The 20,872-nt window shown below is 61.3% G+C and overlaps 1 protein-coding gene across 1 annotated transcript in view; it reads left to right on the top strand.

Annotated features, from left to right (window-relative positions):
* Positions 1-20,456, top strand: part of SBF1 (SET binding factor 1) — a 142,315-nt gene extending 121,859 nt beyond the window's left edge. The window contains exons 19-42 of the mRNA XM_065423346.1: positions 193-431; positions 688-860; positions 1,120-1,193; positions 1,521-1,716; positions 2,341-2,417; positions 2,466-2,516; positions 5,159-5,334; positions 7,614-7,753; positions 8,267-8,474; positions 9,324-9,520; positions 9,684-9,821; positions 11,452-11,529; positions 12,245-12,429; positions 12,843-13,019; positions 15,415-15,516; positions 15,628-15,813; positions 15,989-16,115; positions 16,196-16,326; positions 17,736-17,969; positions 18,895-19,005; positions 19,197-19,411; positions 19,650-19,737; positions 19,885-20,016; positions 20,358-20,456. Of these exons, the coding sequence (XP_065279418.1) occupies positions 193-431; positions 688-860; positions 1,120-1,193; positions 1,521-1,716; positions 2,341-2,417; positions 2,466-2,516; positions 5,159-5,334; positions 7,614-7,753; positions 8,267-8,474; positions 9,324-9,520; positions 9,684-9,821; positions 11,452-11,529; positions 12,245-12,429; positions 12,843-13,019; positions 15,415-15,516; positions 15,628-15,813; positions 15,989-16,115; positions 16,196-16,326; positions 17,736-17,969; positions 18,895-19,005; positions 19,197-19,411; positions 19,650-19,737; positions 19,885-20,016; positions 20,358-20,456 (3,534 nt within the window). The remainder of the gene's footprint in view (positions 1-192; positions 432-687; positions 861-1,119; positions 1,194-1,520; positions 1,717-2,340; positions 2,418-2,465; positions 2,517-5,158; positions 5,335-7,613; positions 7,754-8,266; positions 8,475-9,323; positions 9,521-9,683; positions 9,822-11,451; positions 11,530-12,244; positions 12,430-12,842; positions 13,020-15,414; positions 15,517-15,627; positions 15,814-15,988; positions 16,116-16,195; positions 16,327-17,735; positions 17,970-18,894; positions 19,006-19,196; positions 19,412-19,649; positions 19,738-19,884; positions 20,017-20,357) is intronic.
* Positions 20,457-20,872: the final 416 nt, after the last annotated feature.

The following is a 20,872-nucleotide window of genomic DNA, read 5'->3' as shown; positions in this document are numbered from 1 at the left end:
GGCCTGAAGGCAGGGGGTCTGGGATATGACTTGGCTTGGGGCTCCTGGGGAGAGATGGGGGTAGGAGGCCCTGATGAGAGCAGGTGCTTTGTTGCAGACGCTGTGGGGTGGGAGCTGGCACACGGGTTTCCTGCTCGGGCAAAGGGCTGATCCGTCCCCCTGCTCCATTAGGAGGGCAAGGAGGGGCCTCAGGAAGAGAAATCTGCCCTGGAGATTGCGTCGGAGCAGCGGAGGCTGTGGCCTACCATGAGCCGGGAGAAGCAGCAGGAGCTGATCCAGAAGGAGGAGAGCACGGTCTTCAGCCAGGCCATCCACTACGCCAACCGCATGAGCTACCTGCTGCTGCCCCTCGACACCAGCAAGAACCGGCTGCTGCGCAGCTCGGGGCTAGGCGACGTGGAGAGCGTCAGCAACAGCTTCGTCACCAACAGGTAGCTGGCTGGTGGGCTGTGCTGGGACTGGGGAGGTGTGGGAGCTACCACTGAAGGATCTGGGCGGGAGGGGGGACTGAAGCTGGCATGTGCTGCCAGGACCTGGAGGAGGCAGGCTGTCCAGGTTGGGGGTGGAACTAGTGTGTTCTGTGTGTGGCCCTGGGTGCCCGGGAGAGCAAGGCTGTCGGGGGTGTGGGGGAGAGCCGGCGTGTGCTGCGTGGTCGGGCTCGCTCCCAGCCAAGTCTCCCTGTGTTAGCATTGCCGGCAGCGTGGCCGAAAGCTACGACACGGAAAGTGGGTTTGAGGATGCCGAGAGCTCCGACGTGGCCAACTACGTGGTACGCTTCATCAACCGCTTCGTGGACAAGGTGTGCACGGAGAGCGGCGTCACCAACGAGCACCTGAAGGGGCTGCACATCATGATCCCTGGTAAACAGCTTGTCCAGCATGGGGAGGGACTCTGGGGGAGGGGGCTGGGTTTGTAGCCAGCGCTTTGCTGCCGTGAGTCCCCTCCAGAGCAGGGGAGGGGTGTGCTCAGGCACTGCCCACTGAGGGCTGTGCTCCCCCAAGTGGAAGTGGGGAGGCTGCAATAGGCCCGTGTTCTCAGTCTCCTGCTGTCTGGGGCCTGCAGCCGGGACGGGACGCTCCTGCCCCGTAGGGTTAACTCTGTGTCTCCCTTCCTCCTCAGACATCGTGCAGATGCACATCGAGACACTGGATGCTGTGCACAGGGAGAGCAAGAGGCTCCCTCCTATTCAGAAGGTCTGTACTACCTAGCTGCACAGGGGCATCCCCTCCCTTCCGGGTTGCACCCCCTACGCCCTGCACCATGGCTGAGGGAGCCTGTGGGGTGCAAAGGGGTCCCTCTGCCTGCATGGGCCTCCCCTCTGAGGCGGCGGGGCTGAGTCGGGAATAACCCTATCTGCCCTGGCAGGGCGGGGGCCCAGTGGGTCTCCAGCAAGAGCTGAAGCAGCTCCATTGTGGGGCCCAGCTGCGAACCTCTCCCCACTCCCCAGCCGTCGTGGCTCTGTGCGGGGGGGCTGGCCTGTCTCCCATGGCTTTCAACCCTCCTCCTGTTTGTCCCTGCAGCCCAAGCTGTTGCGCCCCAGCCTGCTGGTGGGTGAGGAGTGTGTCATGGAAGGGCTCCGCGTGTACCTCATGCCTGACGGACGTGAAGAAGCTGCCGGAGGGAATATTGGGGGCCCCCCACTGCTCCCCGCCGAAGGAGCCATCTTCCTCACCACTTACCGCATCGTTTTCAAGGGCACCCCCACGGACCCGCTGGGTGAGGACCCTCCCTCTGCGCCATACTCTGCATCCCCTGTGGCCTGGTGGGCCGGTCTCCGCACTGCTCCTCGGGGGCCTCGGGCAGATCAGCCATGGGAGGTGGAGGATTTGCCGGAACAGGGGGAATCCATCCTGGGTGGGGTTTCTGGGGCCCTGCCCTGCTGCTGACTGGACTTGGGAGTGAGGATTCTGCTGTAGGGGGCTTTTCGCCTTCGCTTAACCGGAGCCCGGCGCCATTTAGAGCCAGCAGGAGTCCGGGCTGGTGAGTGGTTTTTCCCTCACCGGGGATCTGAGAACGGGCTGTGGCCGGGGGGGGGGGCCTCACTCAGAGTACTGTAATGGAATTACCTTTTACAGGGGAGGGGCTGTTTGCCCATTGGTCTGGGGAGAGGCATTTGCTGAGCAGGTCCCCCTTTGGTCCCAGTTTTATTCGCCGGTCCCCTTATGTAGCTCCCGCTGCCTTGGGCTACAGGCTGATTCTGCCCTGGAGCAGCAAGCGCAGTCCCGGAGCTACTGGGGAGCAGCTGAGGGCAGCGTGTCCCAGCCCATCGGTGGTCTGAGCCAGTTCGAGACCCTATCCTGCATGTGACTAACGTGTCCCCTGTTCTCTCCATGGCCCCAGTGGGGGAGCAGGTGGTGGTCCGGTCCTTCCCCATTGCCTCATTGACCAAAGAGAAGAAGATCAACGTCCAGGCCCAGGCCGATCAGTTCATCCAGAAAGAGAAGAAGATCAACGTCACGGCCCAGGTGGATCAGTTCATCCAGGAGGTGCTGCAGCTGCGCTCATGCACATTCCAGGTGAGACGAGCCCCCCAGCACTCCTGCCGGAAACACTCTCCAGACAGACAACTGGGCTGCATTCCCGGCTGCTGCTGGACTTCTGGGGCGAGGAGCACAGACCTCGCCAAACTGCTGTGTTGGGCCTCAGCTGGGAGATGGATCCTGCAGGCAGTTTCCCCAGAGTAGAGGGGACACTGACCTCCTGGGCTTGTGTGGCTTTTGGGCTGCTGCATGCCTGACTGGCCAAAGGCAGCCATCAGGCCAGGTGCCTGCAGGTCCCAGAGAGTACTGTCCCCTGGCTGAGCATTGCCTGCTGGGGTCTGTTGGCTCCATTGCAGAGAAGGGGATAGAATTTGCTGTCCTGTCCTGGACCAATGGTAGTGCTAGGGTGTGATGTCTCACAAGCCCCATGTGCCCCTCAGACCTACAGAATGCTGCGCCCTGAGGGGCGTAGGACCTGAGCTAGACCCAAGCCTGTTCCAGGCAGTGCTGCAGCCATGGAACAAGGAGTGGGGTGTCTGCAACGTATACCCCCAGCTGATTCCTTTCCTATTGCTTATTGCACCCGTGCAGGGCTGACAGGCACCATCCCTTCCTCCAAGGGCTCGGGGGGCGGGATTCTCACAGACCAGTCGGGTTTTCAGAAACGTTAACTGCAAGAGGCATTTGTTAAAAGCTGGTAACAAGTCTTCATAGGAGAATTCGGGGGTGGTGCATCCAAACATGGCTGTTACCACAGGGTACGTGAGAGAGAAGACGGTAACACACGGAAATCACGGAAGTGTAAATCCTTATTTCCTTTTCACGTAGGATTAACCTACTTCAGGTGGCTCTTCCTGAAGGATGTAACCGAAGTGACCAAATAACATGCACAGCCTTTTCGTAGAACTCTTGGATTTCAGTGTCTTGTTTATACGAGTTCCTAGAAATATTTTAATGTAACGCAGCCATGAAAGAGCTTGTGCACATGGCTTTTAGAACTTTGCATTGGCACCTTGAAACAAAAGTATACAAGCTGATTTAACTATCAGAGACACAACACACACTGATTTTTAAAACAAATGAAAATATTTTCATGACTAAACATTCTAATGCAAACAAGTTAAGCACATGTTAATGCTGTGCTATTTCAAGGAACTTTGGCATACCCTGGCAGCTTGCATCAATTTAGGATTAGGTCACTTACGACACACGTACTTAAGCACGTAAGGCCAGTATTATCAAATAAGTGTCAGGTTCATTGATGCAGCCTTGTTCCAGTTCACTGCCTTTGCATGCTCCTATGCAAAGGAGATGTGCTGTTCTGCACTGCATCGCTGGCTGCTGCACCCTGTTGTGCAGCCACAGAATATTGCCTGCTGCTACTAGTGGCCATGACATGAGCTGTGGCACCAGACCTGTCCTCCTGTGACTGACCCAGTGTGTTTGGAGGAAGACATGACAGATTTGGGCAGCGGGCCTTTCTCCAAACTCCTGCCTGGTAGTGAGCTCTCTGTATATGGAAATAAAAAGCATCATTTCGTAGGAATAGAGCTTCTGATGACCACACGCGGGGCAGGGATGTGGGTGGACCAGGGTGGTCCTGTTGGTGTTGGGGGGCAGGTCAGCCCATTTGCCTTCTCCCAGACTTCCATTCCTGCTGTGTTACATGAGAGCTGTTGACACGAGAGCCATTCTGGCTTCACGTAGCCCTGGGATACTGGGTTGGAAGTTGGGGTGCAGGGAGGAGGCTGGGTTGAGGGAGAAGAGCCAGCTGCAGAATGCCCAAGCGTGGGGGGGACGCTGGGGGGACGCTAGCCTGACCACCTCATGTTTCCAGTGTTCATGCAGCTCTCCTCTCCTGTGTGTATCTGGAGTGAGGACGAAGTGCAACGGCTGAGTAGCCCTGTCATGCCAGCCCTTCTCCAGAGGGCGAGCTAGGTATTGAGGTGACATCTGCTCCCTGGCTGCCCCATGGAAAAACAGCTCTTTCCCTGGCAGTGCAGATCAGCCCATGATGCAATTCTGAGCCCCTTCTCAGAGCAGCGCAGGGAACCGGTCTGTGCTGCGGTTCCCTCTCCCGTCCAGCCTGAGGGGCTGCTGGAACCCCAGGCAGTGGCTGACTGCAAACACATGGCCGGTTTCTATGCTTAACGGGGAGGAGGCATGTTCCTGTGGACAGAGCACTGGGCTGGGGCCTGGGATCTCCTGAGCTCCAACTCTGACTTATTTGACCTATAGATTGGGGTCACTGCACATCCCCTAGCTCCCAGGGGTGTTGTGCGCTCGCAGTGCTGCAGGAAATGGACCTGCCTTCATTCTAGGGCCGAAACGTCCACCTGGCTACACTGCTGCTTGGGTGTGGAGCTGGGCAGCTGGGGACATGAGCAGATCTCTCAGCCTGCCCTGGGAGCGGGGATGGCAGCACAGGGACACCGAGTAACCATCCGGTAGGGTCTGTGAAGCCACTGGGGGCGTTGGACAAAAGTAGCCATCGGTGCTGGACTGAGTGAGCCGCAAAGGGGTGAGCTGCCCTGGTGGGCTGGTCCCAGGCACATTGCTGTTGGCTCTGCCCCAGGCTGTGTGCTAAATGTGCTTCCCTTGGGGTCCTGGCCCTGACGTGGGCCGGGTGAAGGCCCTCCCCGCAGCGGCAGTCTGAGCCCACTCTGCTGTCCCCACAGTTGCTGCGGATCGCCTTTGACGAGGAGGTGGCTTCAGAGAGCGCCGAGGTCTTCAGGAAGCACCTGCACAAGCTGCGCTATCCCCAGCATGTACGCGGCACCTTCGCCTTCACCGTGGGCCAGTCACCCAAGCAAGCCATGCAGCCCAAGGCCAAGGAGAAAAACCCCTCACTCAGGTATCGGCGGTTCTCTGCCCCCTTGCCGGGGAGTGGGGCCCTAGGCCACCCCATGCTGCGGTGGGACTGGGCTGCCAGGGAGCGTGGGACACAGGACATCCTTTGGGTCCCTGTTTGAAACCCCAAGGAATCGCCTCTGCCCCATCCCAAATCCAGCCGGCAGAGAGCCGCTGAGCAGACTCCCTTCAGAGCCCGACCTCGCTCCTCCCTTACCAGCCAGAAGGCTTACTGTTGAGCAAAGCAACGGCATTCTTGGTAGCTGAGCTTGCCTCTCCAGGACTGGGGTCTTGGCTCACTGGCTCCAAAGCTTTCCCAGCCCAGGGACAAGAGGCCAGGAACAGGTTGCAGTCACGTACCTCGGCTCCTGGCCTGGGCTCTCAGAGGCAGCGGGTCCAGCCCCGAGCAGAAGGGAAGGGGGCGGCGTAGGGACCCCTTCTCAAATCTGTGAAGCAGTAGCATTGGCTGTCGGGAATCCCCTTGCTGGTCTAATCCCAGCCCTGCAGGAGGGTGGCAGCACTGGGGATGATGATGAGATGGCCCTGTGCATGATGGGGCCCCGTGTCGTGCCACCCGCATTCTGTAACTAGCAAGTGCTGTAGCTGCTGGTGGTCTGGTTGCTGCTGCGTTGGGCTTGGTGCTGTGTGACGTCTAAGCGTCTCTCCTGTGTGTTTGTGACCCAGCTCCCAGCAGGTGACTGATATGTTCCAGGGCCTGGCAGTGGGTGTCATATCCCTCGGGCACCTTGGCCATTCATCCACGTAAGACACCTTCACACTGGACAGGGGCTTGCAAGGTGGCACTGGCTCAGGCTGTAGCCTTCACTGCTCCCAGTGGTTCTTCCTTTCACCCACTCTGCATGCTAAGGGCTTTGGGACTTCCCTTGTGGCTTGATAGGCTCCCTCTCCCAGGGCTTCGGACTGGGCTGCAGGTTTAATCCCACCTTTGCCATCATGGTACAGGCTGGACTGCAAACTTGATGCCTCTCTCCACCATTATGGTACAGGCTGGATTAGGGCCCAACCCCACTGCAGCCGTACGGGCTAGATGGAGGATTTAGCTCCCCATATGGTCCCAAGGGGACTGTGCCTGCCTCTGTTTGCAGCTGCTCTGGAGGGTGAATCCTGGAAGTGTTTGTCCATCCGCACCATGCCCTGGGCTGGGTGCCGGTTGTGTTCCTTTGTCTCCGAGCCCCGGCGCAGCCTGAGTTGGTGGCCACAGCAGTAGGGTTAGGCAGGTGTAGCACTGGCATTTCTTTGGACCCTCTCCGTGTCTGCAGCTCAGAGCCCCCAGAGCCTGTCCTGTGCCCTCCTCCCAAAGCCCTGCTAGCCTGCGGGAAGCGTTGGCTTCCTGCGTCCCAGGCCCTGAGGGTGCTGGGCTGCTTCTGGGGAACTGGCAGCCACTGGCACCTGTGCTGTCTCTGAGAGCTCAGTCTATAGCTAGCATCCCCCTGTCTGCTGTGAAGAGAGCAGCACTGGTCCTGCCCAGCGCCATGCTGAGGGGAAGGATGGGCCAGGGGCTGGGGGGCTAGCCTAGGACGCGGGAGACCCAGGTTCAATTCCCTGCTTCACCCCAGACATCCTGTGTGAGCTTGGGCAAGTCTGGCCATCTGCCTCGGCTCCTCATCTGGCCTGTGGGGACCAGAGTGGTGCCCGGCCTCATGGGGGGCGCAGAGAGTTAGTCGGTGCTCAGATACGAGGGTGACGGGGCCAGACCAGCACCTGAGAGAGCCAGTCCTCTGCCCCCATTGACGCTTCTGTCAGAGCTGATCCAGGATCTCCATGAGGCCCTGAGGCTGGGGGCAGCTGGTGTCATTCAACTCTGACTGATTCCCTGCCCAGTCGGATTCTAAGGGGTCCAGGCACCTCTGGGTTGCCCCCTTCATCTTGCTGCTGTCTGGGGAGTGGAAGTTCCTGGCAGGAGCTGGCTGGTCTCTTAGCCCCCATCTCTGACGTGGCCCATGGTAACTGCCTGGCTGTCCTATCCTCCCGGGTGGGAGCCTCGTCTTGGTGGTCCCCAGTCTGCTGGAGCTGGGGAGGGTTGTTTCCCCGGCCCCTCAGTGGCAGGGTTAGTGCAAGTATGTCTGTGGGTGGCACCAAGGGATGCTCCTGCCTCTGCTTTGCTCATGGTCTGACTGAGTGTTGGGGTCTCTCCCTCTCCTACTGGGCTGGGCGAGGTCTGTGGAGCCCCCCTCTAGGGGCAGGGTCCCTGTGGCCACACCGTGACGTGTCGGGCCTGGGGCTGGTACCAGGCTGGCCTCACGTCCCCTGCTCTTGTTCCAGGACGCTTTCCAAGAACCTGATGAAGAATGCCAAGAAAACCATTGGCCGACCGTACGTGACCCGCAAGAAGTACACGCCGCCTACCTGGGAGCAGCGCAGCAGTCAGCACTTCCAGGAGGATGACGAGGATGAGATCTCAGGTTGGGAGCTTCCCTGGCAAACAGGCTGCCCCCTGTGTGGGAAGCCTTTGCGGGGGGGAGGCGTCGTGGGTGAGCAGTGGGGTCTCAGCCTGTGAGCGCCCAGGAGCTGGGGTCTGCCCTGCAGTGTGCGGTGGCTTGGCCTGGTCACCTGCTGTCACTTGCAGGATCGCAGCCTGGCTCTGTCCCCCTCTGGTGCCAAACCACAGAGCTGCTGCAGGCTGGGAGCTCAGCCCCGGCTGGGCGGTTAGCTCAGCCAGTAGAGGCTCATGCTTTTCAATCCAGAGACTCCTGGGTTCAGTCCCCACAGCATCTGTCCCATTCCTGGGTGGCCCGTGACACTGGCACCGCAGGACGGGGCAGCTGCGCCCTCATCTTCTGTCGCTGCTGCAGCAAGGCCAGGCCTGGGGTGCATCAGACTGTGCCCTGGCCCCAGAGCTCCAGTCTCCCTCTCCCCCTGCTGGGGCTGTGGCCTCCCGAGCAACCTGACCCCACCTCTTCCCTCTGCCTGTGCAGTGTCTGAAGAGATAGACAGGAGCACCCTGACCCCCTCCACCATCATCAAACCTTCAGACAAGATGACGATGAGCCACCTAGTCGAGCGAGCCTGCTGCCGCGACTACCAACGCATGGGGCTGGGCACGCTGAGTAATAGCCTCACCCGTTCCAAGAATGAGCCCTTTCGCATCTCCACGGTGAACCGCATGTACGCCGTCTGCCGGAGGTGGGTACCCCGTGTGGGGGGGCCGTCTGCCGGAGGTGGGTACCCCGTGTGGGGGGGCCGTCTGCCGGAGGTGGGTACCCCGTGTGGGGGGGGCCGTCTGCCGGAGGTGGGTATCTAACATGTACGCCATCTGCCGGAGGCGGGTACCCCGTGTGGGGGGCATCTGCCGGAGGCGGGTACCCCGTGTGGGGGGCATCTGCCGGAGGCGGGTACCCCGTGTGGGGGGCATCTGCCGGAGGTGGGTATCTAACATGTACGCCGTCTGCCGGAGGCGGGTACCCCGTGTGGGGGGGGCCGTCTGCCGGAGGTGGGTATCTAACATGTACGCCGTCTGCCGGAGGCGGGTACCCCGTGTGGGGGGGGCCGTCTGCCGGAGGTGGGTATCTAACATGTACGCCGTCTGCTGGAGGTGGGTACCCCGTGTGTGGGGGGGCCGTCTGCCGGAGGTGGGTACCCCGTGTGGGGGGGCCGTCTGCTGGAGGTGGGTACCCCGTGTGGGGGGGCCATCTGTCGGAGGTGGGTATCTAACATGTACGCCGTCTGCCGGAGATGGGTTCCCCGTGTGGGGGGCATCTGCCGGAGGTGGGTACCCCATGTGGGGGGGGCCGTCTGCCGGAGGTGGGTATCTAACATGTACGCTGTCTGCCAGAGGCGGGTACCCCGTGTGGGGGGCCGTCTGCCAGAGGCGGGTACCCCGTGTGGGGGGCCATCTGCCGGAGGCGGGTTCCTGGCGCATGGGCCACAGGCAGTTCTGGGGGGCAGCCCGCCTGTGGCATCCCCTTCCTCCCTGCTGCGCCATTCCCCTAGTGTGGCATGACGGTGGCATATGGCCTGTGCTCTCTCCTGCAGTTACCCGGGGCTGCTGATCGTCCCGCAGAGCATCCAGGACAACACCATCCAGAGGATCTCGCGCTGCTACCGCCAGAACCGCTTCCCTGTCATCTGCTGGAGGAACTCCCGCACCAAGGCCGTGCTGCTGAGATCGGGGGGGCTGCACGGCAAGGGTGTTGTGGGCCTCTTCAAGTCGCAGAACGCCCCTACTGCAGGTACCTGCCTCTCTGTGACGAGGGGGCGCTGCATGTGTCTCTGGGGAATGCTGCGTCTCCCATAGCAACATGCCGGCAGCGCCCTGGCCAATAGCTTCTCCCCCAGCGCGGTGGTTGTGTGTGCGCCTAGTGAGTGTTGCTGATGCCCCGGCTCTCTTTGCAGGCCAGTCGCAAACGGACTCCACCAGCCTGGAGCAGGAGAAGTACCTACAGGCAGTGATCAACTCCATGCCGCACTACGCTGACGCCAGCGGGCGCAATACGCTCAGCGGCTTCACCTCTGCGCACATGAGCAGCGCGGGTAAGGGGGCATGGGTCAGACCGCAGCCATGGGGCCACAGCGCACTGGGGAGAGGAGGGAGCAGGCCAGGCGTGCCCACTTCCTGGGCTGGTGCTTTCAACAGGCCTCTGGCTTTGGGATCCTTCCAGCTCAGCCAGGGAGCCTGGGCAGGGCTGTGCTGTTGCAGTGGGAGGTCGGGTTCTGCCCTCTCCAAAGTGCCCCCTTAGTGCACCTCTGTGGGCTCAGCTCCTGCACCCTCTTTTCCCCATGCGGCTGTGGAGCCCAGGCACTATCAGTGTGGGGCAGGTCTCAGAAGGCCCTAAGCCCTGGGGCTCCCTTACAAGTGCTGGCTGACTTGAGTCCCTGCGCCAGGCCCGCCCTGGGTCTGGGGGCCGGGTGGGGATGGTAGGTATGGATTCTGTGAGCAGTGAGATGTCCAAGCACCTCCTGGCCGCACTGTGCCTGACTGGCAGGGCCGAGAGCACCCAGCGGCTGGGGCTTTGAGCAGCGCATTCAGGTGAGTCTCATGCCCCCTGTTCCTTGTCCTGCCTCTGTCTCCCTCCTCCCGCTGCTGGGAGAGCAGGGCTGACCCAGCGCCCAGCATCCTGCGCCAAGCTCCATCCCCATTCATCGTCTGTCTGCACCATCCCACGCCCGGCGTGGCCCAGCCTATGGCATGGGACCAGTGAGCTGAGGGAGCCATTGGCCAGGCTCCACCCTGGCTCCCAGTCTGCCTTGGAATGAGAGAGGCGGCTGCAGGCCTCTCCGTAGGGCCAGCTGTAGCTGGGAGCCCCTCCAGCCCCGCTCCCGGCCCGCACCTGGTGGAGGGGGTTGGGCGGAAGTTAGCCTGGAGCAGCGTGGGGAGAGGCTCCAGCGACAGTGGTGGGTGTATCTGCTTTGGGAGAGGGGTTGGGACAGAGCTGGGTCAGGGAGAGCGTGTGCGGTGGAGTGTCTGGCAGTAGGTGACCAGAACCTGCGACTTTGCAGCGTGGGACCCTGCTGTGAGGCCTTGCCCTGTGCTCTGGCCTCTGGCTCATCCTTGCTGTGGATTCCAGGCCCGGGCACTGCCTCCTCTGCTTGCTTTCTCTCCCCCTCCCCCCATAGGGTGTGTTGTGGGGGGCAGGGGAAATGCTGGGGGGACAAACAGCAAAGCCAAAAGCTGGTGTTTTGTTGGTGCTACAGATTCTTCCGACAAGAGGCAGCCCAAGCTGGGATCGCTCATGAAGCAGGTGATGGGAGGGAAGGACGATGGGCCAGGCACTATTAGCCGAGGAGGTGAGGAACGCCGGGCGCAGCTCCCTGCCCCGCAGGGCCCTCGCCCGAGAGGCCGCCGCGCCAAGGCAGCTGGCCGTAGAGTAGATGCTTCACCTTTGCTTCCCCAGGGTTCGCAGAGCGTATGGGGCAGCCCCACGAGGAGATGGGCCTGTCCTCGCTGTTGGGGGTGGGAGCCCAGTGTCTGGCACTCGGATCACCTGGGAGCACAGCCAGCCGGGGTCACCTCACTCATATACCATTCATTGTGCCGCTCGCTCCATCTCGCCCCGGGGCACCGCTCCTCCCACTCCCCCACCCCTCCCAGCGAGTGCGGCTCGGGGTGAAGCGCATGGTCTGCCACCCTTGCTGAGACTCCTTTCGTCCTGTACTTTCTCAGCGCTAGGTCCCAGAGCTAGGGTGGTCACTCTGTCCACCCCCAAGGGCGTATCGGCGAAGGGCCGTGAAAGTCCCCGAGGTACTGTACCGTCATCTGCCTAACCCGCCGGGCGCTAACCCTGGTCATGTGACTGATTGCCCCATGTAACACCACGCCCCCTTCACATAACTAACCCACGCGTCCCAGTAACACCCTCCCACCCAATCACAAGAGTGAGCTAATAAGCTGCTGTGTGCTAATGGCTCCCTGCAGCCTGATAACATGTCACTGAATGGCTTGCCTTGCGCAGTTCCCGGCACCGCAGGTAAGTGCAGCCCCCAGCTGATTCTGGAACGGGCTCTCAGGTTTGCTTTAGGCACCTCACACATCTGCCAGTGCTTGGGTACTGGGGAGGGGGGGGTTATCTGGCCAAGGGAGGGGGGGGTGCAGTGCACAGGGACAAGGAGCATCCGCCAAGGGCCCCACAGTGCACGGGCAGATTGGTGCCGCTCGCTGAGCCAGTGCGGGCTGGGCAGGGCGTCTGTCCAGAGGGGGTCATCTCAGCAGTGCCTGCAGGCAGGACAAAGGCTCCAGAGCCTCTGACCCCGGCGGGCCCCAGCTGCCCAGTCCACATGCTGGCGAGTGGGGGGAGTGAGAAGCAAACCTGATCCCCCAAGTGCACCGGGAATCTGGGCTGGGGGCCGGAGCAGCTCAGTGAGGAGAGCTGGACGTCCGGGAGAAGGCAGAAGGTGACAGGGCAGGTCGGAGGCCATGTGGCCTGGGGCCGTGGCAATGACCCTACCCTCCCTTGCAGGCAAGTGGGGCAGCATCCGGGCCAGCGGGCGCATGAGCAACTATGTCTTGAACATGGAAATCGGGTCCCGCCTGGCTGGGAAGGACCTGCTGAGCGCTCAGCACAATGGGGCCCCCTCTGAGGCCAGCTTCCTGCGCCAGCACCGGGCCTCTCTCTACATCATTGGGGACAAGTCGCAGCTGAAGGTAACAGCCCGGCGTCCAGGCAGCATGTGGGGCAGGCCCGGGGGGACAGGGAGCTGTCTGAGCCGTCAGCAGCAGGAGCAGTGTGTGGAGCGGCTTGGGGAGAATGGGGGGGACTGTCAGGGAGGAGTGGTAGCTTCATGGGAGGCGTCTCCCCTGCAGCCAGGACCGGTGTGGGGAAAGGGGGCCCACTCCAGGGACCGACCCCCTCTGGGCTCACAGCCTGGCAGCCAGGCTCCCCCTGCACAGTGCCCCAGAGCGACCAGTGCAGCTACAGCTGTTCCTAGGCAAAGCCCAGGAGTGGCGTGGGGAACCCGCTGCAAAGGAGGGGCTCCGGGAAGGGCGGGTAGGCAGGAACGGGCCTGGTGCTGCCCAGCCCGTACTCACCTGGGCTGCCGCTCTCGCCCTCTGCCCAGGGAGTGAAGCCAGACCCACTGCAGCACTGGGAGGTGGTGCCCATCGAGGTGTTTGACGTGCGGCAGGTGAAGGCCAGCTTCAAGAAGCTGATGAAGGCCTGCGTGCCTGGCAGCCCCTCCACAGACCCCAGCCTCGCCTACCTGCGGACCCTGGAGGAGTCCGAATGGCTGTCCCAGGTCAGTGTGCTGGGTCTTGGGCTGGGCAGGGTCAGACGGGCTGTCGCCGGGGCCGTGGTGCAGACCCGGGGCCAGACCTGCCTCCACCCCTGGGATCCTACAGTGTGAGGGGAGCTGGTGCTTGAGGGCGGTTGCTGGTGTGTGGCACAGGACCCCCAAGGCAAGGGGTGGGGGTTCGTTGCTGGGTCACTGGGACAGGACTCAAGCATCATGCCAGCTTCGAGTCCGTCGTAGGGTTTAGGGTCAGAAGGGACCAAATCATCTCATCTGACCTGCAGGACACCAGCACCTGCACGGTAAACCCGCCAGCCGAAATTCGACCAAGGTATTTCAGAAGACTAGCCTATGGTGTGCCACGGGCAGAGACTAGGAGGGACCAAGGCCCACCACTGCCTGAGGCCCCCACAATGGCGGGGAATTATCTGAGATACCCCCCCCCCCGATGATCCTGGCAAGTGACCCACTCCCTAGGCTGCAGGGGAGGGAAACCCCCAAGGTCTCTGCCAGTCTGACATGGGGGAACATTCCTTCCCAAGCCTACGGACGGCGATCGGTTAGATCCTGAGCAGGTGAGCACCAGAGAGAGCGTGCTCGGCGCCACCTCAGGGCTGTCAGTGGGAACTGTCATGGAATGTGGCATTTCCAGTGCGGCCTGGCAGGGATCAGTCCTAAGCCGATGCTATTCAACATCTCCCCAGTGATCTGGTGAAATTGGTGGGTGACACCGAGCGGTAGAGTGCTATGTCACAATGAGGAGAGGGCCATCTTACAGGGCGATCTGGATCGCTTGGTAAGCTGGGCCCGTTCAAAATGTGTTTAAATACAGCTAAGGGCAGAGTCACACAGCTAGGAACAAGGAATGCAGGCCTGGCTCCTGGGAAGAAGAGACTCTGGGAAGGAGCTGGGGTCCTAGTGGACAAGGAATGCAACGTGAACTCCCAGTGCGACGCTGGGAGCAGAGACTCAGAGCAGGGAGGTGATTTTACGTCTGTACGTGGCCCTGATGAGACCGCTCCTGGGATACTAGGTCTAGTTCTGGGGTCCACAGTTTAAAAAGGTTGCTGGGAAATTGCAGAGGGTGCAGAGAAGAGCCACAAAAATGATTGCAGGGCTGGAAAAAACACCTGACAGTGAGAGACGTACGGAGCTCAGTCTGTTCCGCTTGTCAGAAAAGAACAAGAGGTGAAATGATGATGCTGATTAGACCCTTCGGGGAGAAGATGCCAGGTTCTAACTGGGTCTTTGATCTAGTGGGAAAGGCAGAACAAGAAGCTATGGGAGCCAGACAGCCTCCAGGTAGAAATAAGGCACCATTTTGAACAGTGAGTGAGGGCTACTGCGGGAAGTGCTGGGTTCTCCATCCGTTGGTGTCCTCAGGTCCAGACTGGATGTCTCTGGAAGGAGCTTTCCCCAAACACAGGCTCTTGGTGTCAATACACAGGGGTAGCTGGGTGAGATTTAACCCCCTGGGCTATACGGGAGCTCCGAGTAGATGATCCAGTGGTCCCTTCTAGTCAGTGGATGCACCCCCGTGCTGGCGAGTATGGGGTTCCTGCCGACTCCAGGCTGGCTAGGAACACACCCTCCAGTCCAGGAAGGGACCTGGTGGTGGGAGCTCTCCCAAGAGCAAAGCTGCTGGGATTGGCTGACTCCAGAGGCCTCTGTCCCAGATCTGGTCAAGCTCCCACTGCTAGATGCTCTCTGGGCCGCTGTGCTGACTGCCATGTGCCCCGTGCGTGCTGGGACTGGACAGAGGCTAGGCACTGTCCCCGCTCTGGGCCTCTAGCTAGACACACGGCCTCAGATCTTGTGTCTGACTCTCCTCTTGGCAGTAGGGACCGCGCGGCCCAATCGCCTGGGCCCTGAAACAAGTGCTGTCTGCCCGAGGCCAGCCCAGATTCTTGGTGAGTCTGGTATCGGCAGGGACCCGTGTGTCTGAGTGGAGCCATTCCCTCTCCCCCCATGCTCTGGATGTCCGGCGCCAGTCAGCGCCTGCTCATCTACCTGGGTTCTAGTCTGTGCCCTTGATGGCCCTCATGTTGCTCCTCGGTAGGTTGAGCAGGGGAGTATTGCCGAGGGCTGCTCTCTTTGAGTGGAGGGGTGTGGCGTGAGTTTCATTCACACACAGCTCTGTTCCCATCGCAGCCCCGTTCCTGCCCTGCAGTCTCCTCGGGTCCAGGGGATTGGCAGGTCTGAGCCTGGCAGACACTTCACTGTTGTGTGCAACGTTAGGGTCTGGACTGTCCCCATATGTACTTCAGAAGCTCTGGCCTTCTAAGCTAACCAGCCTTCTGGGAAAGGCTGTTCCCCTGTTGTCCCCTGCTCGGGGCCAGCCCCGAATTCCCCCCCCCCCCCCCCATAGATGTCTTGTTAACCTCTTGGGCTGTGTCCGCAGATCCACAAGATCCTGCAGATCTCGGTGCTCGTGGTGGAGCTGCTGGATACAGGTTCCTCTGTGCTGGTCAGTTTGGAAGATGGCTGGGATATCACCACGCAGGTAGGAGTCAGAGCCCTGCAGCAACTGGCTGGCACGGCTGGCCTCTCCCAGCTGCTGGCTTGAGGTCCCAGCCCCTTGTGGGCCGTGACTCTGGCCTCCTCCCTCCTGCAGGTGGTGTCCCTGGTGCAGCTTCTGTCAGACCCCTACTACCGGACGATGGAGGGCTTCCGGCTCCTCGTCGAGAAGGAGTGGCTGTCCTTCGGGCACCGCTTCAGCCACCGCGGAGCCCAGACCCTCGCTGGTCAGAGCAGCGGCTTCGCTCCTGTCTTCCTGCAGTTCCTGGACTGTGTCCATCAGGTGAGCTCGGAGCAGCTGTCAGACTTCAGTGCAGGGTTAACCTGCATCCTGGGCCTCGTCTCGGCCAGTGGAATCCAGGTGTAGAGCCAGCCCACCCCTTGCATGGAGCTGCAGATCCAGTGGTCTGCTGGGTGGAGGCTGGTGTCCATTTGGCTATGTGCTCGTCTCTCTGCAGATCCACCTCCAGTTCCCCATGGAGTTTGAGTTCACCCAGTACTATCTGAAGTTCCTCAGCTACCACTACGTCTCCAACCGGTTCCGCACCTTCCTGCTGGACTCGGACTACGAGCGGATCGAGCTGGGTAAGGGCTCTGGGCCCCCGGCCCCGTCACCGATGGGCAGCGCTGTCAGCTGAGCGGCCTGTCTTTCTCTCCCCCCACAGGCCTCCTGTATGAAGAGAAGGGCGAGCGGAAGAGCCAGCAGGTCTACAAGTCCATCTGGGATTACATCGACCGGCTGAACAAGAAAACCCCTGTCTTCTTCAACTACATGTACGCCCCCGAGGATGGTGAGGTGAGCCTGCTCGGCTGGCCGGAGACGCCGGGCCGGACGCAGCCTTTGCCTCCACAGCCCAGTGCACGATCCAGGGAGACCTCCCTCCACCCCACTGCTTGCAGGGAGCCAGGGCCAGCTCCAGCTTTTTTGCTGCCCCAAGCGACGAAGCGGGGGGGGAGGGGGGGGGAAATAAGGTAAAGCCGCGATTGGCGGCACTTTGGTGGCAGCTCCACCGTGCCACTTTCATTTTTTGGCGGCAATTCAGTGGCGGGTCCTTCGCTCCCAGAGGGACTGAGGGACTTGCCGCCAAAGATCCGGACGTCCCGCCCCTTTCCATTGGCCGCCCCAAGCACCAGCTTCTTTCGCTGGTGCCTGGAGCCAGCCCTGGAGGGAGCGAGGCAGCCCAGCTCTGGGAGTGACACAGGACAGAGGCCCAAACCTCGCCTTTCCGAGGGAGGCCCCAATCAGCCTGAAATGGAGGAGATAGCAGTGCCCTTCCTCTTGAGCACAGAGACCGGGGATCCCAGCATCCAGTGCCTCCTGAGTGAACAGCAAACCCTCCTGGGGCCATGTGGGGAGGGGACTAGGGAAGCAGCAAAGTCAGCGGGTTTAACCAGCTGGGGTTGCAGGATTGCCCTGCTGCGGGGCTGGGGACAGCTGTATGACCACCCCTGAGTGCTAGGAGTGGAGTCAAGCCCTCTAAAATCAGGAGATGTCAGAATCTATGAACCAAAATGGAATTTTTGTTCACTCCTGCTGGTGGAAGCCTGGCCTGGCCAGCCTGCTGCCTTGGTTTCCCTCCAGAGTTTGGACAGAATCGACCCCTTCCAGTGGAATGATTGGACTCAGTCTAACCAGTGTTTTCTGAGGGAAGGGCTCCACTTCTCACGTCTCATCCTCTGCCAAAGGCCTGATTCTTACACCAGTGCGATGGCCAGAAAGCACTTGTGCTTGCTCACTGGCCCTGCCCTGCGCGCACAGCTGCAAAGTGCCTCATTGTTCTCACTGTAGGGCCTGGTTTTCACTTGGTGGGACACGCGGGAAGTCAGTCACCTGCTCACTGGGTGCCCCTTACCCAAGGACACCGTAAGAGGCTGCTCTGGGCACTGCGTACCACTGGGCAAAGTACAGAGGGGCCCGTTCTGCCTCTGGCCCACGCACCGCAATGCGATCTTTGGCGGGGGTGGATGCTGCAGCACGGGGAGCAGATGGCGAACATGCTGGCCTGGAGCCAGAGTCTGTCCCAGCTCACCAGGGTTCGGCAGAAGCACCTGGGGGATGACTTGCCCTTGGGGACCCCCCTCCTGCTGCTGGATCCCCAGCCCGGCAGCACAGTTCACCGCCTTCCTGGCCATTGTGGCACTGGGGCCAGGCATTGCGGGGGGGCTGCAAGGCCCTGCTTGAGCACTTCCCGGCCTATTCTTTAGGTGCTGAGGCCCTACAGTAACATCTCCAACCTGAAGGTGTGGGACTACTACACCCAGGAGGTCCTGTCCGAGGGCCCCTCCTACGACTGGGAGCTGGTGCAGGGGCAGCCAGAGCACGTGGAGGAGGTGGATCGGCAGGACTCCAGTGCCCCGCAGACCAAGCGCAAAATCATCTGGCCGTGCTACGACAACCGCAGCCGAGTGGAGCCCGACGCCATCTCCAAGCTGCTGGAGGTGTGTGGGGCACGGGGGAGGGGCCTCCCCAAACGAGAACATAACGCCCAGACTGGGTCAGACCAATGGTCCATCTAGCCGTGCCCTGTCTTCAGAGGGAATGAACAGAACAGGGCAATTTATCGAGTGATCCACCCCATCGTCCAGTCCCAGCTTCTGGCAGTCAGAAGTTTAGACACACCCAAAGCATGGGGTTGCGTCCCTGACCAGCTTGGCTAATCGCCATTGATGGACCTGTCCTCCAGGAACTGATCTCAATCTTTTTTTGAACCCAGTTATACTTCTGGCCTTCACAACATCCCCGTGCAACAAGTTCCACAGGCTGACTGTGGGTTGTGTGAAGAAATACTTCCTTCTGTTTGTTTTAAACCTGCTGCCAATTAATGTCATGGGTGACCCCTGGTTCGTGTGTTACATAAAGGGGTAAATAACACTTCCTGGTTCACTTTCTCCACATCCTTCATAATTTTATAGACCTCTATCGTATCCCCCCCCCTTCGTCATCCTTTTTCTAAGTTGAACAGTTCCCGTCCTGTTACTCTCTCCTCACGTGGGAGCTGTTCCAGCCCCCTCACCATTTTTGTTGGTGTGTCTGCACCTTTTCCAATTCTAATAAATCTTTTCTGAGCTGGGGTGACCAGATCTGCACGACCTATTCACGGGGTGGGTGTGCCAGGCAGAAATCCACACCCCTGGGCTGCATCAGCCACTGCTCCCCCAGCAGGCCCCTTGCTGAGCCCCCCGGCGCTCCCGTCTGCACTGAGGCTGGCACTCAGACGCTGCCCACGCTGATCACGCCTGGCAGGGATCGTCTGTGCGCAGGGTCTGTGATTGCAGCTCCTGAATTCCTGGGACCGGGCCCATCTCAGGGTGGGGGAGGGGTGTCTTTCCCCCTCTTCGGAATAACCTCTGACTCCTCCCGCAGGAGCTGCACAACCTGGAGGCGGAGCTGGGCCAGGTGCCGGAGCGCTGGAAGGACACGTGGGACAAGGTCAAAGCCTCCCAACGCACAGAGGCCCGGCAGGAGGCCAGCAGGGTAGGTCTGTGAGCCAGGGGCTGGGCTGGGAGGAGCCGTGCGCCGGGAGCCTGGCTCTGCCCCCAGCTGCTGGTGTGGCCGGGGAGGGGCTGACAGTGCCCTGTGCCCAGGCTCAATGGGTCTCGTGTGACGATGAGAAGGAACCAGTGGGCGGGGCCCGTGCCCTCACTTCCCTGCTCTGTGCTCTGCAGATGGCGTCCAGTTCCCTGCTGATGTCCTCCAGCCTGTTGCCCCACCGGCGCTCGCTGGGGGTCTACCTGCAGGAGAGCAGCGTGGGCTCCACCCTCAACCTCAGCCTGGACAGCGACACCAGCAGCACCTCCACCCCATCCAGCGGGAAGCAGGGGGGCCGCAAGAGCACCAGCAACCTCTACAGCCAGTTCCAGATGTCGGAGAGCGAGAACAGGTGACGGGAGCTCTGGCTGCCCGGGGGGAGACGGCCAGGCCAGGCTGCGAGGGCCCTGTGGTCAGCAATGGGCCCTATTGCTTGGGACGGGGTGTGGGTCCCATGGGGCCAGCCCTCTGCAGCTCAGCTGGTTCAGTCTCTGGCTGCTGGGAGCTGAGCTCTTTGGTCCATCCCCACTGGGCTCTCGCCCCCCGGTGCGCGGCAGCGAGGCACTAACCCGCTCTCTGGCTGCCCGCAGGTCGTACGAGGGGACGCTCTACAAGAAAGGAGCCTTCATGAAGCCCTGGAAGCCCCGCTGGTTCGTGCTGGATAAAACCAAACATCAGGTACTGGAGGGGCTGGGAAGTGGGCCGGGGCGGCGAGGGGCTGGACAAGGGGACTAGCTCAGCCGGCCCGGTGTTGACGTGAGCTCGGGACTCAGGGGCACCAGGGTGCGGCGGGCACTGGCTGACGTGCGGTACCTTTCCTTGCAGCTGCGGTACTATGACAACCGGATGGACACAGAGTGCAAAGGGGTCATTGACCTGGCAGAAGTGGAATCCATCACCCCCGGCACCCCCACCATGGGGGCCCCCAAGACAGTGGAGGAGAAGGCCTTCTTCGACGTGAGTCCCCAGCCCCAGAGAAGCTGGCTCTCAGTGCCAGGGGGTGATACTGGCTGGGGCTGGACCAAAGCAGCTGCGCACCAGCTCTGCATTGGGCAGCAAGGCCGGGGCTCTTGGGCTCTTGAGTTGCGCTGTGGTCTCTGCAGAGGACCCCAGTGGTACAGACTCTGCCAGGCACTCGCCACCTTCGGCTGGAGCCAAGTTGTGTTTCCAGGAAGGCGCCGGCCCCCAGCCAGTCCTGCCTGCCCATCTCCCCAGGTGGGGACCCGGGGCCCATCGCGAGCTGTGCCCGGCGCCCCCGGCGGACGCCCGGCCTCAGCTCTCGCCTTTTCTCCCTGCAGCTGAAGACGACAAAACGAGTTTACAATTTCTGTGCCCAGGACGTGCAGCTGGCCCAGCAGTGGATCGACCGCATCCAGAGCTGCTTGTCGGACGCGTGAGCCTGGCTCAGCAGCAGCCCCCGTTCCAGGCACGGAGTCCCCCGGGCCCCGGCGCATGAAGCAGAGGCAATGCCCAGGGTTAGCACCTGAGCTGGCCCAGGCCTGACTGATTGAGGAGGAGGAGGCCGGAGGCCTTACTCTCCCCCACTGCCAGGGGCACATCGTACTGGAAAGCCCCAGGCCCCCTGCGTGCTCAGGACAGAAGCAGGGGTCAGGGCAGGATCAGTCTGTTACACTATGGTAGGAACTGTCCAGTGCAGGAACTGTCGGGCTAGGGGCAGTGGGGATCCATTCTTACAACCCCACTAAGCCTGTCTGAGCCACATAATTACTGGCTTCCACCCCTGGCAGGACACAGGCCTGGGGTCCCTGGCTGGGAAGCGCAGCTCCCACCTCCGGCAGGACACGGGCCTGGG

Source organism: Emys orbicularis, chromosome 1 (genome assembly GCF_028017835.1).
Source record: "Emys orbicularis isolate rEmyOrb1 chromosome 1, rEmyOrb1.hap1, whole genome shotgun sequence".
In the NCBI taxonomy this organism is placed as follows: domain Eukaryota; kingdom Metazoa; phylum Chordata; order Testudines; family Emydidae; genus Emys; species Emys orbicularis.
The sequence above is the reverse complement of the archived record's forward strand: the minus strand, read 5'-3'. Positions and strand labels throughout refer to the sequence as shown.